The following is a 21,829-nucleotide window of genomic DNA, read 5'->3' on the forward strand; positions in this document are numbered from 1 at the left end:
GAAGGGCATAACCCTTTTCGCCTTACGTATTTGCGACTTCAAATTCGGGTTTAATTTTATGTAACTCTCTCTCTCTCTCTCTGTCTACCTACTCTCTCTTGTTTTCTGTGTTGTCTGTTTGAGTAGAATTGCATGAATCAATGAATGTGTGTTGGTTTGTATTATTGTTAATTGTGTGTTTTTATGGATAGTTTTTTAGATCTGTTGCAGCTGGGTTTCTTGGGTTTTTTTGAGATGTGTAAAAATTGGGGGAAAATGTTATAAAATTGTGTGAAATTGGTTTTCTATTTCCAATTTGAAAGTGGGGGTGCTGATGACAGAGCAGAAGCGGTGGTGGGAAGGGACATAGACGGAGCCGTACGAGGAAGGAGGCCCATCCTTCATCGCCAAGAGTGAGGGTTTGGAGGAGGAGGCAAAGGTTTTGGATGTGAAGGCAACGACGTACGATTTCAGAGTGCGACGTCGTTTCGTCCTTCGTCTTCATCACCATGACCTGCACCGGAGCAATCGGTTCGACGTCGCTAACCGTGAGGGTCTGGAACTTCCTCAGCTCGCAGTGCAGCCGTCACCATGGATTCAGGGAAGAGAAGGGATGTAAGGTGCCCAGAAACTTTTTTTTTTTTTTTTTTTTTTTAATTGAGTGGGTCGGGGTTTGAGGGAGGGAGAGGGTTGGGGGTTAAGGGAGGGAGAGGGTTGAGGGTTGAGGTTGGGGGTTGAGGGTTGAGGTTGGGGGTTGAGGGAAAGAGAGGGTTGGATTTGCAGTAGAGGCCGAGAAGGGAGGGAGAAGGGAAGACAGTCAGGGTTTTGAGAAAGAACAATTTTTTTTTAATAAATACTTTTATTTAATTAATTATTTTAATATTTTTAATGACACGTGGCGCCCAGTGATTGTCCACATAGGTGCCACGTCATCAGTTAACGATAGACTTAACAGTTTGACTAACGGATGTATGAGACTGTCCCAAAATTAACACTTTAGGTATGACTTTGAGACGAAAAAAACTTGATGTACTAAATGTTGAAAACCACGAAACATGAGGGTAGTAAACAGTCTTTTGCCCTATTTTTGAATTAATAGTGTTAGGTTATACTCATATACCATCTTCAATCGCACGGACTAAACATAACCCCCTCAATAATTTATTAGTTTTAAGTTATACTTTAAATTGATTGCTTAATTTAATTGAACTGTCGTTTGATGTTAAACTGTCGTTTGATGTTTTCAAATCTAGCCGTTGAATTTGAATCAATTATTGCAACTGATGAGTTGATCCCCAAAACAAGGGCTAAGTGGAGGGCTACATTTGGCCAACCTGATGCCCATTTAGCCAAATAATGTCTAATGAGCTCCATAGAATTATAGCTCAGTCATCAGTTGAGAATAAATTTTTTTGGTAAATCAGGCCTTTTTTTTTTCTTTTAAACCTCTAACCCTCTTTATTGGAGATGACCTAAAGAGCCGGTTTGACGAATGTTTTCTGCATGTTAGGGTCAACCGTCATGTTTGACAAAGTAAATAAAAAAACACAACTTAGGACGTTTTGTTTATTACTTTATTGTCCATAATGATGGAAATATTACAACTAAATTTATCCCATAGAATTGAAAAATATAAAAACAAAAAACCAATATAGTGAGCTGTTATTGATGAAAAGTCGTCATGCACATCGAGTGCAGAATAACTTTCTAGAGTACTGATAATAGTTCTCAACGACATTTAAAATGAGCTTAAATTACGATTGTAGGAGTGATGCGAATATGCATAAGAGTCACAAGAGTCACAGCATGTGGTGTTGACAGATACAACCAAGGGACTCCTGACCTTGTGGAAGCCATCGGACCACGCTATTTCTCCAAAATCATATCTCCCTTGAGACTTCTTATGCGGTTTGAGCGTCACATAATATGTGTTTTCTAGTTTGAACCATGAAAATATCAAAACTCTAGGCCATATTTGTACCTCTACTCCATCAGGTTCCAAAACAGTACAAAAATAAATCGCTTTCTTATTTTTCCCCACGATACGGACGCTTCTTTTGATAGTCACGGTGTATCGGAGATTGGAAACTGTGATGGAGGGGTAGTTTATGTGGGAATTTGAAATTGGCACTTGAGGACAGCTTGTATCAGTTCCGGGAGAGCAAAGAACAATCTTATTGATTTGATCACTGGTGTAGCCAATGTTGCAGAGGAATAGAATGTAATCGCGTGTTTTCATGTCGTAAACGAGGCCTGGGTCCATCGCTTTGATGGGGTCAATATGGCCGGCACCAATGTCAAAGGGATCGGAGGCTTTCGTTGATCCATCTGCTAGAATGCTGTCAAAGGATTTGTCCCTCGTGTTTGCTGTGACAAATGAACATGGATGATTATCAATAGCTGTTTTTTTACGTGCATACTAATAGAATGTGAGCATCCATATCAAAACCAAGAATTTTTAAGCACTTTATGCAAGACTTTACATCTCCAATTTGAGATACTCTCAACACGTACCTGTTGTAATGAGAGCCGATCTAATGGCTGCAGGAGACCAATTCGGATGGGCAGATTTGATAAGGGCAACGACTCCGCACACATGAGGGCATGACATTGACGTTCCTGACTGAAAATTCCAGCTCACAGAACGTTTATCGTCAAGTGTCAAAGTGGGAGATGTTTGAGGAGGCCATGCTGCCAATATATTGACCCCTGGAGCACTTATGTCTGGCTGTTTGTAATGCGCCATAGTGGGAATGGGGATCATGTTATGTTACTGTATAATGCATATACGTATAATCGGCTGTATAAAAGTACATCTTATGGTATATATACACGCAGCGTGATGCAGATTGATACCTTGAGAATATCAGGTGCAAGTGAGCTTGGTCCTCTCGAAGAGAAGTATGCAACTCTAGGCGCTGGATACTTACCGATGACAGTTTTACTTGCCTCTATCTGCACAACAGGTTTCCTGTGTAGTATTGTGGTATAGTTCACAATATTAACATATGTCACGAATTTGAAGTGCAGTCAAGTTTGTCGACAACTTTTCCAATAATTAGTTTTTAGTATCGACAATATCAATAATATCGACAACATATTTACATTTCTAAAAAGTGCAGTTGACCGCTCTAGAGAACTACTTACATGGGAGATTGAGCAAGATAGTGCTTGATTTTAGTCCCCTGCTCAAGGTTGACATGGACTGAGGGAATGATGTCGATATCAACCTGCCTCGTCTCAGCTTCCACAAAGATCAAACCCGATGCATTCGCTTTCTTGGCAGCTACTTCTGCCTCATCAATTTCGTATGGTCCTATGCTTGAGAAGCATAGAATTACTCTTCCGACCGCAAACTTTGATTTTATCCAATTCTCTGGCCTGCAAACCCTGCATTTTAATTTAGTAGATTACATATTTAACGAGTGATTAATAGATCAGATGGAAAATTATGAGAGAGAGAGAGAGAGAGGTCACCCATTGACAAAATATGTGGTTGCATCTGCTAATTTTGCCTTAATAGGTGTGGTAATAAAGCTTTCCCCCTGTACAGAAATGGAGCTTTATGGATGACTCAGCTAATTAAAGTGCTGAAATATGTACCAACGAAATGATTAGGGTTGTGACCCACTGTTAATTAAATTAGAGTATCACCACAAAGAAAGTAAACTTGGACTTGTTCATCATTGGTTCATAATTAACATGTAATGCCATGTATAATCCATGATTTATATGTAATGATTACCATAACAAAGAGCTTATTGTCTAGGATTATTCGGGTTGGAAACATTCGATCAACAGAGGAAGCAGCTACACAAATTCCCCAAGGAGCAACATTTGAGACCTGTGAGGGATCTGGCCCTTCATTACCTGCAGAGAACACCACACTAACACCTAACTGCATTGCATGAAATGAACCAATTGAAGCTTGAGATATAAACAGCGGCAACAATGGCGGCTTTGATCCAAATGACGCTGATATCATGTGAACTCCATCGTGCAAAGCATCATCGAAAGCTGCAAGAATGTCTGCTTCAGAGCACCTCCCATCATAGTCCTTTCCCCAACATACTTTATACACCGCTAGACGAGCCCTCGGCGCTCCTCCCCTAGCGGTTCCTGGTGCTAAGCCAAAGAAACTTGCATTGTTTTTCACTATTGAACCCACTGCTGTTGAGGCTGTGTGTGTACCATGACCTAAAAAATCTCTAGCTGATCGATATTCTGGATTCCCACTCTTGTTTAGTGGCCCGTATTCTTCTTCAAAACCTTTGAGGTAGTAGCGAGCACCAATTAGCTTGCGGTTGCATGCTTTTTCTGGCTCAAACATTTCTCCTCTAGCACACCCTCCCTTCCAAGTTGAGGGGATAGGCCTCATCCGTGGCTCTTCTTGGAAACTATCGGATTCAGGCCATATACCTAAACAGATGTTCAAACTATAAAAACTTAGCTTGGTTTTGTCAATGGTAGAAAATGTGCAGCTTTCCCCTAGTAATTAATTTAAAAGAAACCTGTATCGAAGACCCCAACAATGATGTCGTCACCATAGGCTAGTTGCAATGGAGTCCCTTCAGGACTAGTGCTGCTGCCGCTTAAGGTAAGGCCTAAGAAGTCCCAGCTTCTTGTTGTGTGCAACTGCATTGTCTCACTTCGAAACACTGATATCACTTCTTCCATGTCTGCAATTATATATTTAGCATGTTTCTTAAACACTGAAGTTAAGCTTACTGATTTAAGGTGCACCATTCAACTCTTTAACAAAGCAGCATTAAAAGCAGAGAAAAGAAAAGGGTAATAATTATCTAGCTTACGGGCCAAGGCGGTTGCTTGAGAAGAATTGAGCTTAGCTGAAAACCCCGAGAAACTGTGCTTGTAGCTATAAAGCAAGGATTTCTTAACATCTTCTTCACTGAATATAATGAGTACAAAGAGAGAAATAAGATCACCAAGTTAAGTGATGTAGTGGTTGAGAAATAGAGCCAGAAGGAAATGAGTTTGAAGCGCTAAATATATGGGCAGGCCTAAGAATTAGAACAAAAACCTTGCAAAAACTTTGGAAAGGAGTTGAAGATGATGGTTTGACGTGAGGTGAGGAACATGAACGTTGTAGTTGTGCCCCAAATAGACTATATAAACCTGCACAAACCAAATCAGTGAGTAAAAAGGATAATAATTAGAAAGGAGGCACGAAAAGGCGAACTGCTTTAGGGTAGAAAAATTACATGAGGTGTGGAAGTTGAGTGAGTAAAATAAAGTGAAAGTAAAAGAAAAAGGCCCCAAAAACACTGAAAATTATTAGTAGCCATTGTCTCCTACAGAAGAATCACATGGCTGGTTGGAGATTAAATAGAGTTCTAGTAATCTGCAAGAAGATGGCCTTCCAAACAATGCATATCGTGCGTGCAGTTGAAGGCTTTCAAAAGCTGCAAGAAACATTCGCTCATCATTGATGATATTTTCTCTTCCAAGCTACAAACTCTATCCCCCTCTCTCCTTGGCCCTCGATGTTTTCGCACATGCATCTATACGGAGTACTGTACCTATTGTACCTCCATCATAGTTATACCATCAATGCTGCTAAGAAAAATGCATGTGCCCTTCATGATAATAGCTATAAATCTTTTTCCATGCAGTCCCCTTTTCCTTGTAAACAAATTAGTAGAAGTATGATAACTGCATCACTTTAATTTCAACAGTTCTCGAGAAAGAAAGCACATCACCTCTAGAATCTTATCAAGTGCCCTAGCCAACTACTACTACATATTAGGTTTTTTTTTTTTTTTCCCTTCAACTTGCTGAAAAATGAAACCTGATTAAAAATCCGTGACAGGAAATAAAATCTAGAGTTATAGTCCTGTTTCAATGGATTTATACCCTGATAAGAAAAATAATTTGACATATATAAACATTGATGCCTTATACTTTTTTGTTACTTGTTTTTGAAGGTTGCAACCCTGGTTTTTCGGGTTCTTGTCCTTCTAAGCTACTGTGGTTGCACCTGTAGGTTACTAATTTATCCTGCTTTCTAGCTTAAAAAGGTCCATAGACTGTGTGAGTAAGGATCGATTACACCTCACAAACTTGCATAAACACATACTTTTTAGTGTTGCCCCAAGCTATGCTTATCTTTAAGCAGAATGATTAGCAGTTTTGTTGTTCATTTTCCATTTTTCTAACTGAAATCTGTCTGGAGAAGCATAGTATTCAGAACATCGATGATTCCCTAGGATATACACCTATATTGAGAGGATCAGTTAGCTTGATAGAGCACGCATGCTATGCACAGTGATCTGGTATTATTCAATGAAGATATACTAATTAATTTTACCAGAAGAAGCAAAGTTATGGTTAATCAAAATTTTGGCAAAATTTTTCCTCATTCGTACAGTGCATGAATTGATTCTAGTTCTCTCTTGCGTGATCGAAGGTTTTTAATCAAGAAACTAAGACTTTCGGAACACGATTTAACCTTTCAAGTTCACATCATTATTAAGTCTTCTGCCATGCTAAGAACTTGCTTTATTGATGGTGCATCCTCATCCACAGTAATCTATTATTGCAGCTTCATATGGCATCATAAATTCATAATATGAGGGATAGAAAGCATACATCTAGTTTGCTTTGATAAGCAGGAACTTCAAGTGCCGTACAAACTTCTTCCATTCTTTCATTTGACATAAAAAGTTTCTTAACTCTATTTGTATACGATTCAAGTTTAATACAATGTTCGGTGTGAGGAAGTTAAACGTTGCTGCAGAATTAGCATATCACATTTTCATATCTAAGACAGAAATAAGTACATATGCAATAGCTGTCAGCTGGGCAGATAACTTAGCATTGGATGAGTTTCGATGGTCACTAAATCTCCTCTCGATATTAAACTTTATATGTTCGAAAGGAAAAGTAGAAAAAAAGAAAAAGAAACAATTTGTAACATTAAAACTTCATCTCCTAATCCCCTAAAGAAGACAGACAATCTCAAGATTGGAAAAGCTTATATATAAACATATTGGTAGATAGCACACATATACCTTTCAATAAAGTTTTGCTCCATTAATTGTTTTGATATTGGATTTAAAGTCCTTTTTCATAGCTGATTTTCCGAAAACAAAAATGAAAAGACTTGATGCTTGACTGGACAGATCTTCTTCAAGAGCTTATTTTCTCCGTAGCTAAAAACGGATGGATTCCTTGGAGGATTTTAGGGTGCAGTGGATCATGGAGATGAGCTGCGACGAAAGAAAACTAATTATCCAGTGAATTACGATCAACACATAAATTTCCACTCCTTATGCTTTCGAAAGATAAGAGAGTGCTACCATCCGTAAGTTTCTCAGCCACACAAAGGCTAAGATTTTCGAACTAAATCAAGGGTAATCTTTGCTTTTCGTCTTTAGGTTGGCTGCTGACTATGTCTGAAGATTCGAAATTTAGTCTGATACATCCTTTAAATCATGGCTGAATTAAGCTTGTAACGACACGTCCTAAAAAATTATGATTTTTATAATTTTAATACATGAAATTACGAAAATGCGCTTCGAGGCAAATATGTTGACTTATGTTGACCAGCTTGTCGTGTCACGTAAGGTTCATTTTCTTGGCGTATTCTCGTAGTATTCGTCTCTATGAACGCGTGGGCGCAAACGGAACATAATTTGGAGTTATAACGAATGAGTTATTAATGAATGAAGTCGAGGGTAAAATTGTAAATTTATTATTTTCTAGAATGCTCCAGATTTTTGGAGCAAAATCTGGAAGGCCACGTGTGTGGCCCAGATTAAAGGGAAGAAAAGATGGGCAATGGAGATGAAAGATAAAGGAGGGGCGGGACACCCAATAAAAAAGAAGAGAAAGAGAGAGTGACCAATAGGGAGAGCAGGAAATGAGGGGAAAGGAAGGAGAGGTGAAGCACGGGATCACCGCCATCCACCACCTAGAAAACCTTCCATGACCTCCTATCTTCCATTTACAATCAAATTTCACTAGGTTTAGCATTGAATTCGTGAATAACGGAACCTATGGGTTCCGGAGGTGCCACGGCAGAAAATCGATGATTGTGAAGCTAACTCAACCAATTACCACCACCAATAGGCTACCCTCTACCCCAAAAACAAAGCTCATGCATTGGTTGAGGCGTCGGAGCGAGTATGGAAGACTAATCAAAGCACACCCAAATCTAGGGTTTTAACGGGTTTTAGTGAAATTGGGGCTTTTCTCGGCCAAATTGGCCTTGGCTGCAGGTATGGAAGTTATTCCTCTTGTCGAGATCTTCATTCCTGTAAAATTTGGGAATTTTTTGAGTTGTTGAATTTTCTGGAGAGTCGGGACGGCCAACTGCCACATGCGGCGGCGCTTGAAGGAAAACCCAAGGTTCCTTAACGTGCCGAATCCAAATCCACCATCCGTTTTCCAAAATTATAACGTTTTAGTAGAGTTTTGCTAAAATGTCCCTAATTGTGTTTAGGCGCATTGGCGGGAAGTGATGTTATTCTTGATAGTTCGAGCGGCTTTCAGGCAATGGAAAACTAGTGAGTGGACCCCTTCTTAACTATATATTTTTATAAACTATTAACCTAACATGCATTTCATATTACATGCATTGAATATGCTTTATATTATGTTTTCCAAATTTTTATAATTATGATTTATTGAAATTACGTCTTACTAAAGAGTATGAATTGAAAGATATTATTTCTGAAACTCAACTCAATGAATTGAGTGAGCCAATTATTATTGACATATATAGCATTACAAAGGAGACGTGTAGTAGAATGTAGAAATTACAATTACAAGCAGTATCGGAAACAAACTACTAAACAAACTAGAACTAGGCTGCTGCTCAAGTATCTGAATAGGAGTAGGAATGTTCATCCTGAGCGGAGAAAGATAAAACATCCTTGTTCTTGTGGGAGACTGGTTTATCACTCCCCCGCAAACTGACAGGGAGGCCACGAACTGGTAGTTTGGACAACAGAAAAGTGAAGGGGGCAGCAGAGAGACCTTTGGTAAGAAGATCAGCCAGCTGGTCAACAGAGGAAACATGGCCAACAGTGAGTTCATTGCGAGTGACCTTTTCTCGAACATAATGATAGTCCACCTCCACATGGCGCATGCGTTGTTGATAGACGGGATTAGAGGCTACAGAAATGGCACTGATGTTGTCGCACCAGATACGGGGAGGAGCAAGCGGGAGATGAAGTTCTCGAAATAAGGTGCGATACCAAGAGAGCGCCGCAGCAGTGTACGCAAGCTGGCGGTATTCAGTTTCGGTGCTGGAGCAAGAGACACCTCGTTGTTTCTTGGAGCTCTAGGAGATAGGGTTGTCACCAAGGAAAATACAGTAGCCACCAGTAGAACGACGGTCGTCATGATCTCCAGCATAGTCCGCATCAGCATAGGCAGTGAGCTGAAGGGAACTCGGTTTGTAAACAATGCCATGATTCGAAGTCGCTTTAAGGTAACATATGATGCGTTTAACAGCAACCTAATGGACTGTGGTTGGCCGATGCATGAACTGGTAAACCTGATTTACGGCAATGGCGATATCAGGACGAGTGAAAAGAAGATATTGCAAGGCCCTTACAACACTTCGAAATTCTGTAAGGTCAGACAATGGTTCGCCATCTGATAAGCTTAGGTGTCGGCCACTAATAGCTGGGGCCGAAATAGGCTTGCAGTCCAGCATATTAGTACGTTTAAGAAGATCAGTGATATATTTTACTTGAGTAAGATGAAGACCGGCAGTCGTACGATGAACTTCTATGCCTAAGAAGTAATGAAGGGGACCAAGATCCTTCATGGAAAAAAGAACGCCCAGCTGTTAAATTAAGCAAGCAATATGATCCGTGCTATTTCCAGTAATAAGGATGCCATCCACGTATATTAACAAGTAAAGGACCATTGAGCCATCAAAGAAAGTAAACAATGAAGAATCGGCATGAGAAGAAACAAACCCCAAATGTTCCAAGTGTTGGGAAAAGCATTGGAACCATGCACGAGGAGCTTGTTTAAGGCTATATAAAGACCGTTGTAACTTGCACACATGAGTGGGACGTTGAGAATCAATAAATCCTGGCGGTTGGCGCATATAGACATCTTCATTTGGAGAACCATGAAGGAAAACATTGTGTACATCGAGTTGTTGAAGTGGCCAATTGTAGTGAATAACAATAGAGAGAATCAGCCAAATGGTGGCATGATTGACGACGGGGCTGAACGTCTCACCATAGTCTAAACCTTCTTGTTAATGAAACCCATTGGCTACTAACCGTGCTTTGTAACGTTCTATGGAACCATCAGAGCGCCGCTTGATTTTATAGACCCATTTGTTGGGGAGAACGTTCATAGTGTGGTGGAATGGGACCAAGGTCCAAGTACCATTGTGTTGTAATGCAGTAAACTAGGAAGTAGAGGAAACGGATGCAGCAGTGGCAACAGGTGGTAGGTTTGTTCCAGGGGCTGACAGAGGTGTAGGAGATATGGGGAATGTAGTTTGGAGGGAAGAACTAGGGGGAGAATAGTAGGGGTTGTAAGGGATAAAGGAGAGGCAGATGTGTACGGCGGGAAACGGGTAAGGCAAGAGGACCTACGAGTATAAACTTGAAGGGGGCGCTGGATAGGGGCGGGTGATGGTAGGGTTGAGGGATTGGAAAAAGAAGGCTGCGGGATGGAGGGCGTGAGGGCAACATGAGATGGTGATGGTCCGAAGATGAGTACTGGATCCGCAAACGAGGAAAGCGATGAAGGCGATGGAACAATGGTCTCTCTATATGGAAAGGTGTGCTTATCAAACACGACATGGCGAGACAGAAAGACACGACCTGTAGAGGGATTTAAGCAGCGATAACCAAGATGGTTTAAAGAGTAACCCAAGAAAACACAGCGTTTGGAACGAAATTGCAGTTTGTTAGTATTATATGGACGTAAATAAGGAAAACAGGCACACCCAAAAACTTTAAAAAAATTATATTGAGGAGGTTTGTGAAACAGTTTTTCAAACGGGGAGATATTGTGTAAAAGGCGAGTGGGCAAACGGTTAATAATGTAATTGGAAGTATGAAAGGATTCGGTCCAATAAGGAGTAGACAGACCGGATTGATCTAAGAGAGTAAGGCCAGTTTCAACGATATGGCGGTGTTTACGTTCCGCCACACCATTTTGTTCAGGATGATAAGGGCAGGTAAGACGATGTAAGATGCCATGGTGATTTAAGAATGTTCTAAAATTATGATTAACAAATTCACCTCCACCATCCATTTGGAAAGCTTTAATCTTAACACTGAGCATATTTTCAACGAGGTTTTTAAACGTGACGAAAGTAGAGAAAACATCAGACTTTAATCGGAGTGGATACAACCAAGTATAACGAGAATAATCGTCCACAAAAATCACATAATACTTGTAACCAGAAACGGATAGAGAGGGAGACATCCAAACATCACAGTGTATTAATTCTAAAGGTGAAGAAGCCATGGAGGAAGATAAAGAAAATGGCAATTTATGACTTTTACCTAAAGGACAAAATTGACAAAACTTACTAGAAATTGAGCCTTTAATTGGCAATTTATTTGCAGACACTAAATGTTGTAAAATGGAAAACGAAACATGACCTAACCTAGAATGCCACAAGGCATCCGAGACACGTTCACCAACACAAGCAAAAACACCAGAAGTTTGATGAGAGAATTGGGAAGGATAGAGACCATTGTTACTCGGGCCTTGTAAAAGGATCTTCCCCGTCCGCGAATCCTGCACATGATAAAAACGAGGATGTATAGTAAAGAAACAGTCATTATCAGCAGCAAAACTATTTAAAGAGATGATATTAGTGGAAGCATGAGGGCAGTAGAGAGTATTTAGTAATTGAAAAGAAGCTAGTTTAGTGTGAAGAAACGAATCACCAATTTTGGAGATGTGCAAACCTGAACCACCATGAATCTGATCAGTTCCATGATACTCACGAGGATTAGAAAGCTGACCCACATAATTGGTTATGTGGGAATTGGCGCCAGAGTCAAAGAGCCATGGTTGAGCAGGCGAGGCAGGAGGAACAGTAGGTACAACACGGGACTGAGGTGCAGCCGCATAAGCCTGAAGATGAGACGAATGAACTCTGCCTTCATATGACATGTTGAGACGATTGTAGCAATCAATAGCAGAGTGACCATAACGCTGACAAATCTGGCACTAAATACGGCCAGACGGGGAGAATGCAGGTGCAGGAGAAAATCCACCTGAAGGAGGAGCAGAGTCGATGATGCCATTGGAGAAAGCATGCTGTCCACGGGAGGAGGCTACTGGCGAAGAAGAATGGGAAAAATCACCATTAGAGTTGCAGGAGGAACCATAACCACGAGCGTAGCCGCTACCACGACCACCCCGAAACGAGTCTCCACGGTCGTGAGAGGTACCAAAGCCACCACACACAGCAGCAAACGCAGAAGTGCTAACGTCAGAAGGAAGAAAGAAAGTAGTGTGACGGTGTTCTGCGCTAATAAGTAAAGATTCCAAGGCAGTGTAAATGATGGGAGTATCACGGGCTTGTGCAGAAGCAACGGTGGTCTCAAACTGAGGACCAGCCTTACTTATAATAATGGCAACCAAGTATGACTCAGAAACTGGGGCTCCAGAGAGGGCAAGGTTGTCGGCAAGAACATTCACCTTGTCGAGATAGTCGACAATAGAGAGATCGCCACATGAGGTATTCATCAATTCTGTCCACATTTGAATAATACGGTTCTGAAAGGTAGAGGCATAGCGTTCCTGAAAAGACGACCAAGCAGAGGCCGAATCAGTTTTGTTGACAATAGTAGCAAGGACCTTGGGAGTAAGAGAACTAGTAATCCAAGAGAGGATCATCTGATCAGTTTGGATCTAGTCAAGATACGACGGATTGACGTTGTCAGTAAGGGTACCTTTGTCATCAGGAAGAAAAGCAGAAGGGCATTTATGTTCACCAGTAACAAAGGAGAGAAGATTGCGGCTGCGCAACAAGGGAAGAAACTGAGCACGCCACAGAGGATAGTTGTTGCGATCGAGCTTTATGGTAAGAAAATTCGTAACAGAGGGAGCAGCAGTAGCAAAGGTAGAAGAAGAGGACGCCATACTGGGAAGAGAACCGAGAGAAAATAAAAAAAAATTAAACGATAAACCGTTGTCGTAAGACGTTGGCTCTCGATACCATGAAAGATATTATTTCTGAAACTCAACTCAATGAATTGAGTGAGCCAATTATTATTGACATATATAGCATTACAAAGGAGACGTGTAGTAGAATGCAGAAATTACAATTACAAGTAGTATCGAAAACAAACTACTAAACAAACTAGAACTAGGTTGCTGCTCAAGTATCTGAATAGGAGTAGGAATGTACATCCTGAGTGGAGAAGGATAGAACATCCTTGTTCTTGTGGGAGACTGGTTTATCATGAATTATTGGATTTGCATATATTAATTTATGTGGCTTTCGTATATAATTTATATTATGGATTTACAAATATGGTGGATTTCCGGATATGGATTTATTATGGTTATGAAGATGGTTCGAGCTTTGATACGAGTTTTGAGTTATGTTTTCGATACTTACCTAGTGGGTTATCATACGGCACATCCGCACACCACGGTTATTATGTCTATGGCCATAGGACACAGATAATGGAAGAGTGAGATATGATATATTATATACCCCCTAGCTTCACTAGCCACGACTAGTGTCAATGTGGATATTATGCTATTTGATTTAGCTTCACCTGCGGGTGATGGACAGGTTATTTAGCTTCACCTTCCGGTGATGGACAGGTTATACAGCTTCACCATCGAGTGATGGACAAGTACTGCCTTCAGGCCACTATGACACCCCTAGTTGAGTACAACATGGATATGATTTACGATGTTTCACAAATGTTTTACACTGCATGCTAGGGTTTTTCATAAAACCTATATGTAGTATTAAATATGTGTTTCCAAAACAGGTGGGTTAGTATGTTCACAAAGAAAATGGTTTTCCTATTACTAGTATTATTATTATAAATTTTGGTCCACTCACATTTTCTGGTTTTGCGCCCCCTCAGGGGTTAGGATCGAGGCACATGATCCTGGCGTCAGGACTCTACAACATAGATATTCTCGAGTCTTCTCAGTATAGGTATCATTTATTTGTTTGTACCTTTTCATAATAATTCCTTCCATATTATTCTTAGTAGTTGTATTCTCTGAACACGATTCTGCATTGGTTTATATCTTTCTAATTAAATATTTTATCAGTATGTATGTTTTTAATGGCTTTGTCACCCTCGGGTGTCGGCCAGCACGTGCCTACCCTGGTATTTGGGATATTGGGTTTGGGGCGTGTCGAAGATGCCAGACGGACACCCTCCCTCACCCTCTTGTAAGCGTGTCATAAGGAAGTTTGTCTTATCATTGAACTCGTCTGGACATCAAAATTGGATTACATATTCATGTATATGTGATTTGAAAATACTCCTATTCCTATCCATTTCTTTTTGGCTGAGTGATTTTCAAGTCATGGGATTGAAAGTCAAATTACAAAGGAAAAGATCACAAAAGGAGAGGAATTAGCCAACTCCCGTGGAACGTATCATTTGTAAAATTTCTCTTACATGCCTTTGTCTCTTAATTCTAACATTTTGTGACCATTCTCTTTATAATTTGGAAATCCCTTGTCCAGACATATTCATGTAGTGTTTTGCAGAGATGGGAAGGAATGTGACCAAAGTTGTAATCAGAGAATTCCAACTGGGCAGCTGCAGGAAGCAAATAAATAGATCAATGCAAAGTATAGCATTGTATATAATGCTTGATTTCAAATAGTGATTAATGAAATTAAACTGCTTTTTACTTGTAATTTTGGTTTAGAAGCAGCAATATATAGTTATACCAAATTATATAATCCTGATCATTCTCTCGGTACAATGTTGGATCATGTTAATTAGATTATGATTAAGAGCAGTATTATGTATCATTTTATATGCATAAATTGTCATTAGATAGATAGATTAGTTACGCACTATTATGAAGAGACAAAGACATTGATATTGGAGGCCACGTGTGGTAGTGGTGGTGGAGGCTGTGGAGCTAATAAGCATGAGAGAGAGAGAGAGAGAGAGTGGGGTGGTGAGCTTTGCTTTCTTCCATTCCTTCCATGTCAATCTCTGGTCATCTCACCTCCAGGGGTTTCTAGCCAGTCCAAAATTGAACAACTTTATATGCACCACACAGGCTGTAGTCTGTTACACATCATGTGATATATTGGGGTTTGGAATGCACCCCACCATTCACTATTAGCTCTCTGAAAATGGCATTCAAATAAATTAAGCAATAATTTAGCATATTGTTGAAAATGAAATTTTTTTGAACACGACATGAAACGTGTTAAAAGCGAGTATCATGCCAAAAGAAAATAAAATACTGAAACTCTTATTTTTTTGTGAGATTAATTTGACAAAATAAATTGTCATGCGTTGAAGAAGAAGGGACATTGATTTAAATTAAGTTTATCCTACATCTCCAATTTTGTTGCCAGGTCCATTAAGTTTATCCTACATCTCCAATTTTGTTGTCAGGTCTGTGTAGTCTCGAGTGATTAACAATTTAACGGCTACAATTTTTCGAGAGGAAGTGACCTTTCCCTTATTAAAAGAAAAGTAATATAAGTACTACACAGACATATTGAGATACATAAAAGTAAATTCAAATATTAAAAAAATATATATCATCATATATTTACATGTGTTGTCGATTTCATAGCACAATACACACACAAGTGCCTTTAAGCAGTTCCACCGTGGTCTTTTGCCTAGTGGACTGGCGTTGGAACAAGGTCGGATAGCCAGAGTGACTTGGTCCAGCGTGTGCCAGCCCAAGGGAGAGGCCTAGCACGAGTTGCCAGCCCGAGAGCCTGAAGGCAACGTGATGCAAGGCTGACGTCACACAGACGTTAGCCATTATTTTATTGCCGGAAAATGGCCTGCAAGGGTTGGGTTTCTTCGCCAGATTCTGAAAATGGGGAAAAACAGTATGCATGCATGTCAAACCTTAGTAATTTCCAACTAATTTTCACTTGCAAAGAGGCATTTAAGTACCTGGAATTGATTCAAACTGAGCAAGAGCTCAAGAACCCACAAACTTGCTGGAGTTTGCTCCGAGGAGGTGACCAAAAGCTGGGCAAGGTTTCAGAGAAATTGCAGGGGTTAAACCTCTGGTTTCTAACTGGAAAAACACCACAAATCTCGTCCCAAGCAACATTAAGACATAATGAAACAAGATTTGCATAAAGAACCTCACATGGGTTCGAGTTTCAGATCTTGAAGCTCTCGGCTTCAATGGTGGTTTACACCGTGATGGTCCGATGACGCATGCAATGGTATAGCTAGGATCCTTTAGTCCCATAGATTAACGTTTCATGGTTTTGGAGTTTGATTTGTTTAATTTTCAAAGAAGAAGTGGGTGAGAGCTCTCGGAGCTCTAGAGAGAGTGAAAGTGTCAAGAGCTTAGAGAAAGAGAGAGAGAGAGAGAGAGAGAGAGAGAGAGGAACTTCAGAAAAATGGAGAGAAGTGAGAAAGATGAGTGGAAAGAGAGGGAGTGATGTGAGGGAGTGGAGAGTGCACGGGAAATTCCAAGCAAGTTGCAAAAGGTTTTTTTCCTATTTTATTGCCTATTTCAAGGCTATTCAGTGTAGAGGTGGAGATGCAAAAGGCAGTTACTGTTCATTAAGGGCAGTTACTGTTCACTGGGTGAATTAAATAGTAAACAGCCCCGGGGGGGGGGCTTAGCAAAGGTGGAGTTGCTCTTACTTGGGAAAGAAAGGGATCCTCTCCGGATCCTTTTCCACCTAATCCACTTAGTCTGAGATTCGGGTTGTTGAAATTTGATCAAACATCTATGATTATTATCATTTTTAAAGGAATCCCCTGTTTATAGCCGTTAGATTAAATTTCAACTGTCCAAATCCCGAACTAGATAGATTAGGTGAAAAGAGATCCGTCACTTACTTAGATATGCAAAGACCCTTGATTGTTGGAAATGGATAACTTCTACAGAAGTCAAATTCTGTGATCTAGTCAACTTCTTTTATTTATTTTTCTTAACAAGTGATATGTACGTATGTATCTACTTAGAGAAGAGAACTCGCAGAAAATCCAGTGCGAGTTTGTTACACCTATTTCCTAGGTCTTCTATAAAGTGGAAGACAAAATGGAATAATAATAAATTATTAGCAAAAGAAACAAATAGAGATATACGAAGATAAATGCTTCTCTTATTTGCATCTTTCAAAAGGTGTGAATCAAAATACTTTTAGAGATGATATGTTTACATTGTTTCGAGTTAGAATAAATTTCAACATATCACTTTAAATGAACCTCTCCTGAGCCGTTGGATGAAAATCCAACGGCCCATAACACTTGGTCAGGAGGATCCTCTCCGTTAGCTCAGGAGAGAATCCAAATCCCTTTCAAAATCTTGTCGGCCAAGATTAAAGGGGAAATAAATAAAAAAAAAAACCATTTCTTGATAATTGGGAGAAAGAAAATATATTTGACTACAAGATTTGTGTCCTGCATATTACTTTACATTATCATTGTAGGTCCAGCTAGAAAAGCGAAACTACTATGTACTCGTCCTTAAGCTGACTCAAATCTTTTCCCCATTTTTTATGCCTCTTTGAGCAAGTTATGGTTAAAACGTGTTGAGTTTCTTTTTTTTTTTTTATAAACATACTTGATTTTATGCTCGTGAGATAAGTTCATTAGGCTCCATAAAGTTTCTCTAAGAGCATTTTTTTAGTACGCTAGTTGAATTAGAAAAAATTGCAGTAAATCATTGTGAGTTTACTATGGAGATTACGTTTGATTTATCAAGCGTGCTAGCTTGTGATGTTACGTATTGGCCTTGTGCGGCTAAAGATCCTTGGCATCGGGAGGAAAACCTTATTTTATTGATATTGGTGTCTTGTTGATGTGGCCTTTCCTAAGACGAATTGGCCTTTTGATTGATGGGTTATGAATGCAATTTGTCCTTAATTAGCAGTAATATAAAAACGAGAGTTAGGTAAAGGTAGCGGCAGCTTGACTCGCAAACCTTAACGCTATTGCCTATTGCCTATTGCCTATTGGGTGCTAATAAAGAGTGGGAGCAGAAGAGGCCAAAACAGATGAGGAGGCATGGATGGGCTAAAGTAAAGAGGAAGAGAAAGAAGAGAGAATGTGCTGGAGAATGATGGAAAAACAGAGATGGGTGGGAATTGAAATCCACCATATACGCGCACTAACAAGAATGCACAATATATTTTTGAATCAAAACAAACACTAAAAAATAATAAAAATCTCTCTCTACGAATGTGGGCCCATTTCTGCCATGGCCAAGAACCAGCACCCACCTCAACCCCCTCTTACCTTCACTCCATCATTACCTTACCACCAAGCAGAAGAATTCTCTCTCACTCTTTCTCCTCCTTCCTCTTTCTTCAACAATTTCAAACTCACAAGAATAAAACAATTTCCCCACTTAAGCTCTCTCTTTACTCTTTTGGCTCTGCTTTTGGAATTTCATTTGTCTTCTTTTTCTTTGCTTTTCATTTGGGGGTCTGGATCCAATTCATCCTTGTGGAGTGGTGATGAGTTGTTGGTGAGGAGGGAGTGGGGATTTGTGGGGTTGTTTTCTGGTTTTGGAAATAATGGGGAATTGCTGGTACAGGTGGGAGCCTTCTGTTTACAGAGTCTCTTCCAATGCAAAGTCAGGTTAGTCCCCATCATAAAGCTTGCTTCTTTTTTCTGTATTTTTTTCTGCTCTTTTTTTCTAATTAGATTAGTGAGAGATTAGAGTTGAACCTCACCTTGGTTCAATATTCAAATGATCAAGCTCTGTTTTGGATCCTCATGTATAATTAGTAAATTAACTAATGTGCTGGTTCCTCCTCAAGCAAATTTCAAAACATATTCATTAATCAAATTGATAGACTCTCCAATGAAATTGGAAATCAAGGTTGCACTTTTTAGGATGATTTACATAACCATATGCAAAAAGATCATTCTTTACTTGTTGGACTGAGTTATACCGAAAACCTGAAATCGAAATATTGAGCTGATTCTCTAATTTTTCATTAGCATTTGCTGATATTGAAGTAGGTTATACTGTTTTTGTTGGATTCTCTATGTACTCCCTTTATGTTTTGAGAAAAAAACAAATGAACAGAATATACTTTTTCACCTTTTCTACATGGCTGGTTGAAAAGGTAATGGATTTACCTTTCCTGTAGGAAAGTGGATATTCCACATTGCCGGTGCCTTGTTTCTTATCTTGACTCTTGATAGTATTTCTGTTCATTCTAGCGAGTTTTCAAAAGCACATCCTTTCTAGTTCAAACTTTACATTACGTGACCATTAATCTTTTAGCTTCGTCCTGGTCCGTTCGACCATGATCGAAGATTTATCTTTTCCCTCTTGTATACAATTTGTATCTAGAGCTAAACTTGCAAAGGAGATTAAAAGATTACACATTTTGCTATAAAATATTAACTTTGGTTTGTAAAAAAGAATTGCATGTTACCTTCAAAATGTTGATAGTGCATACTCTACCGTGCCATGCCAGGGGTTTTTATTTTAATTGTTTTTCTTAGTTCTTTCTATATGATGAACTTTCAAGTTAGTTGTGGTGGGAAACAAGCTTTGATGTTTGCTTGTTGTCGGATAGGATTTGGATGGTCTGATGTGTCATGTTATGCTCTCAATTTTCTTCTCAGAGTCCCCAAAAGACCAGAGCCCCTCAGTGAAACATAGGGAAGATGATAGTAAGTTACCATCAAATCCTGAAGAAGTTGAGATCCTACGTCGTGATTCAGCAGCAAATCCTTTGATTGCATTCACGTTCAGTGAGCTAAAGATAATCACTGCAAATTTTAGGCAAGATCAGATGTTGGGTGGCGGAGGATTTGGAAGTGTGTATAAAGGGTTCATTACTGAGGATTTAAGAGAGGGGATCGACCCCCTTCCGGTAGCTGTTAAAGTTCATGACGGTGATAACAGTTATCAAGGACACAGAGAGTGGCTGGTAAGCTTTGTGTTCTACCTTTTAACTCATTAAGAAGATTAAAGGAGAGACAGAACATCAGTTTCATTAAGATTTTTGTGCATTTCTAGGCAGAAGTCATATTTTTGGGGCAGCTTTCTCATCCAAATTTGGTAAAGCTCATTGGATATTGCTGCGAGGATGAACAGAGGGTGTTGATATATGAGTATATGGCTCGGGGCAGTGTGGAAAACAATTTATTCTCAAGTAAGTGTATAAGTATTTTCTATCCCTCTTCTTCTATATGGCTCGGGATTAAGTATTATCTCACATGCATATCTCCCTTTTTACAGGAGTGTTGCTTCCTCTGCCATGGACCATAAGGATGAAGATTGCATTTGGTGCAGCTAAAGGACTCGCCTTTCTCCATGAGGCCGAGAAACCTGTCATCTATCGTGATTTTAAGACATCTAATATTTTGTTGGATCTGGTTAGTACACTTGAATTTTTTTTTTTTAAAAGAATAAATTACATCACTTGGGACGTATACCAATTACTATGTCAGTTGCACTGTCTAGTCTTGATTTCCGAATTCAATCCTAGTGTAAATTGTATTCTCCATTGGTCATAAGAAAATCATGGATTGGTCGAGTGAGCGGATTTCAGTTACTGCAGCACAGGTATCATTGATCTTCTGAGTAATTTCAATCAGATTACAATTGCACCTTCTTTGCATGCCTCAAAACAGGACTATAATGCAAAGCTCTCAGACTTTGGCCTTGCAAAAGATGGACCAGTGGGGGACAAGTCTCATGTTTCTACACGAATAATGGGGACATATGGATACGCCGCGCCGGAGTACATCTTGACGGGTAAGTTCTGTTACAAATTTAGACACATTTTTTGGGAATTAGGAAGGTCCTTTGTAAACCACATGGAGATGAAGTCATTTCTTTGTTCCCCATAACATCCAAAATCAGGATTGTGTTGTTAAAATCGACAGTTGAACTCATATTGGGAACTAAAGATCATTTTTGGGGACTGACATAGTTACTATATCCATCTCCCTACATGCAGGCCATCTAACTCCTAGAAGTGACGTTTATAGTTTTGGTGTTGTTCTTCTTGAACTTCTGACCGGTAGGAAATCTTTAGACAAGTCACGGCCAGCCCGAGAGCAAAACCTTACTGACTGGGCTCTCCCGATGCTGAAAGAGAAGAAGAAGGTGCTCAACATCGTTGATCCGAGACTAGAAGGAGATTATCCTGTTAAGGGAGTTCAAAAGGCCGCCATGCTAGTATATCATTGCTTGAACCGAAACCCAAAAGCAAGGCCTCTAATGCGAGACATTGTTGACTCTTTGGAGCCTCTGCAGGTCCCGGAGGAAGTTTCTGATAATAAAACTGTAACTGAGATCATCCAGTTTCCGGACGCTGAAGCTAAAAGAAAAGAAGAATCACTGTAACTGACATGCATGTGTTGTTTGGTTTGTTAGCTTCATTTGCGTGCGTCTGAGAAAAGATATGGCTTTTGAAATGATAATTTGTAATTGGATTATTGTAATTTTGCGTAAATAATATCAATCTAAAAGCATATATTCTCTTGTTGATAATGTATTATTACTTTGATTGAATATTCATTTGACAAAAACACACGCACACTCGCGTTATATACAAATACAAGAGCAATCTAGGAGCCACAAGTGAACAAATTCCAAGTTCAAAATCCCCATAGCATGAAGAGAAGACTCTTTTAATTACCTGATGATTTCTGCACGCCAATATATGATGTCGTATATGGTGGTGAAGGTACGGATATAATTGTAG

General features: G+C 39.6%; 2 protein-coding genes and 1 long non-coding RNA gene across 5 annotated transcripts; 1 reads left to right on the top strand and 2 right to left on the bottom strand.

Annotated features, from left to right (window-relative positions):
• Positions 1–1,517: 1,517 nt before the first annotated feature.
• On the bottom strand, positions 1,518–7,386 carry LOC126617317 (subtilisin-like protease SBT3.18). Of its 3 annotated transcripts, none has more exons than XM_050285344.1 (10): positions 7,011–7,386; positions 5,021–5,115; positions 4,791–4,888; positions 4,491–4,658; positions 3,725–4,398; positions 3,457–3,524; positions 3,127–3,369; positions 2,836–2,950; positions 2,494–2,707; positions 1,518–2,346 (listed from the first exon to the last, which is right to left on the bottom strand). In XM_050285344.1, the coding sequence occupies exons 4-10, from the start codon at positions 4,654–4,656 to the stop codon at positions 1,718–1,720; spliced, it is 2,109 nt and encodes a 702-aa protein (XP_050141301.1). In that variant the 5' UTR covers positions 4,657–4,658; positions 4,791–4,888; positions 5,021–5,115; positions 7,011–7,386; the 3' UTR covers positions 1,518–1,717. The 3 variants fall into 3 exon arrangements, with proteins under 3 accessions (XP_050141301.1, XP_050141300.1, XP_050141299.1); XM_050285343.1 differs by having other exon boundaries at positions 3,127–3,360; positions 5,202–7,386; XM_050285342.1 differs by having other exon boundaries at positions 5,202–7,386.
• An 8,286-nt stretch (positions 7,387–15,672) lies between these two features.
• LOC126617404 (uncharacterized) lies at positions 15,673–16,216 on the bottom strand. The gene is made up of 2 exons (XR_007621352.1): positions 16,080–16,216; positions 15,673–15,993 (listed from the first exon to the last, which is right to left on the bottom strand). It is a non-coding gene; the product is annotated as an uncharacterized LOC126617404 (long non-coding RNA).
• Positions 16,217–18,162: 1,946 nt separating this feature from the next.
• Positions 18,163–21,615, top strand: LOC126614267 (probable serine/threonine-protein kinase PBL16). The gene is made up of 6 exons (XM_050281850.1): positions 18,163–18,734; positions 19,737–20,044; positions 20,134–20,269; positions 20,356–20,492; positions 20,751–20,874; positions 21,080–21,615. The coding sequence occupies exons 1-6, from the start codon at positions 18,671–18,673 to the stop codon at positions 21,466–21,468; spliced, it is 1,158 nt and encodes a 385-aa protein (XP_050137807.1). The 5' UTR covers positions 18,163–18,670; the 3' UTR covers positions 21,469–21,615.
• Positions 21,616–21,829: the final 214 nt, after the last annotated feature.

The sequence above is a fragment of the Malus sylvestris genome, chromosome 3 (assembly GCF_916048215.2).
Source record: "Malus sylvestris chromosome 3, drMalSylv7.2, whole genome shotgun sequence".
In the NCBI taxonomy this organism is placed as follows: Eukaryota; Viridiplantae; Streptophyta; class Magnoliopsida; order Rosales; family Rosaceae; genus Malus; species Malus sylvestris.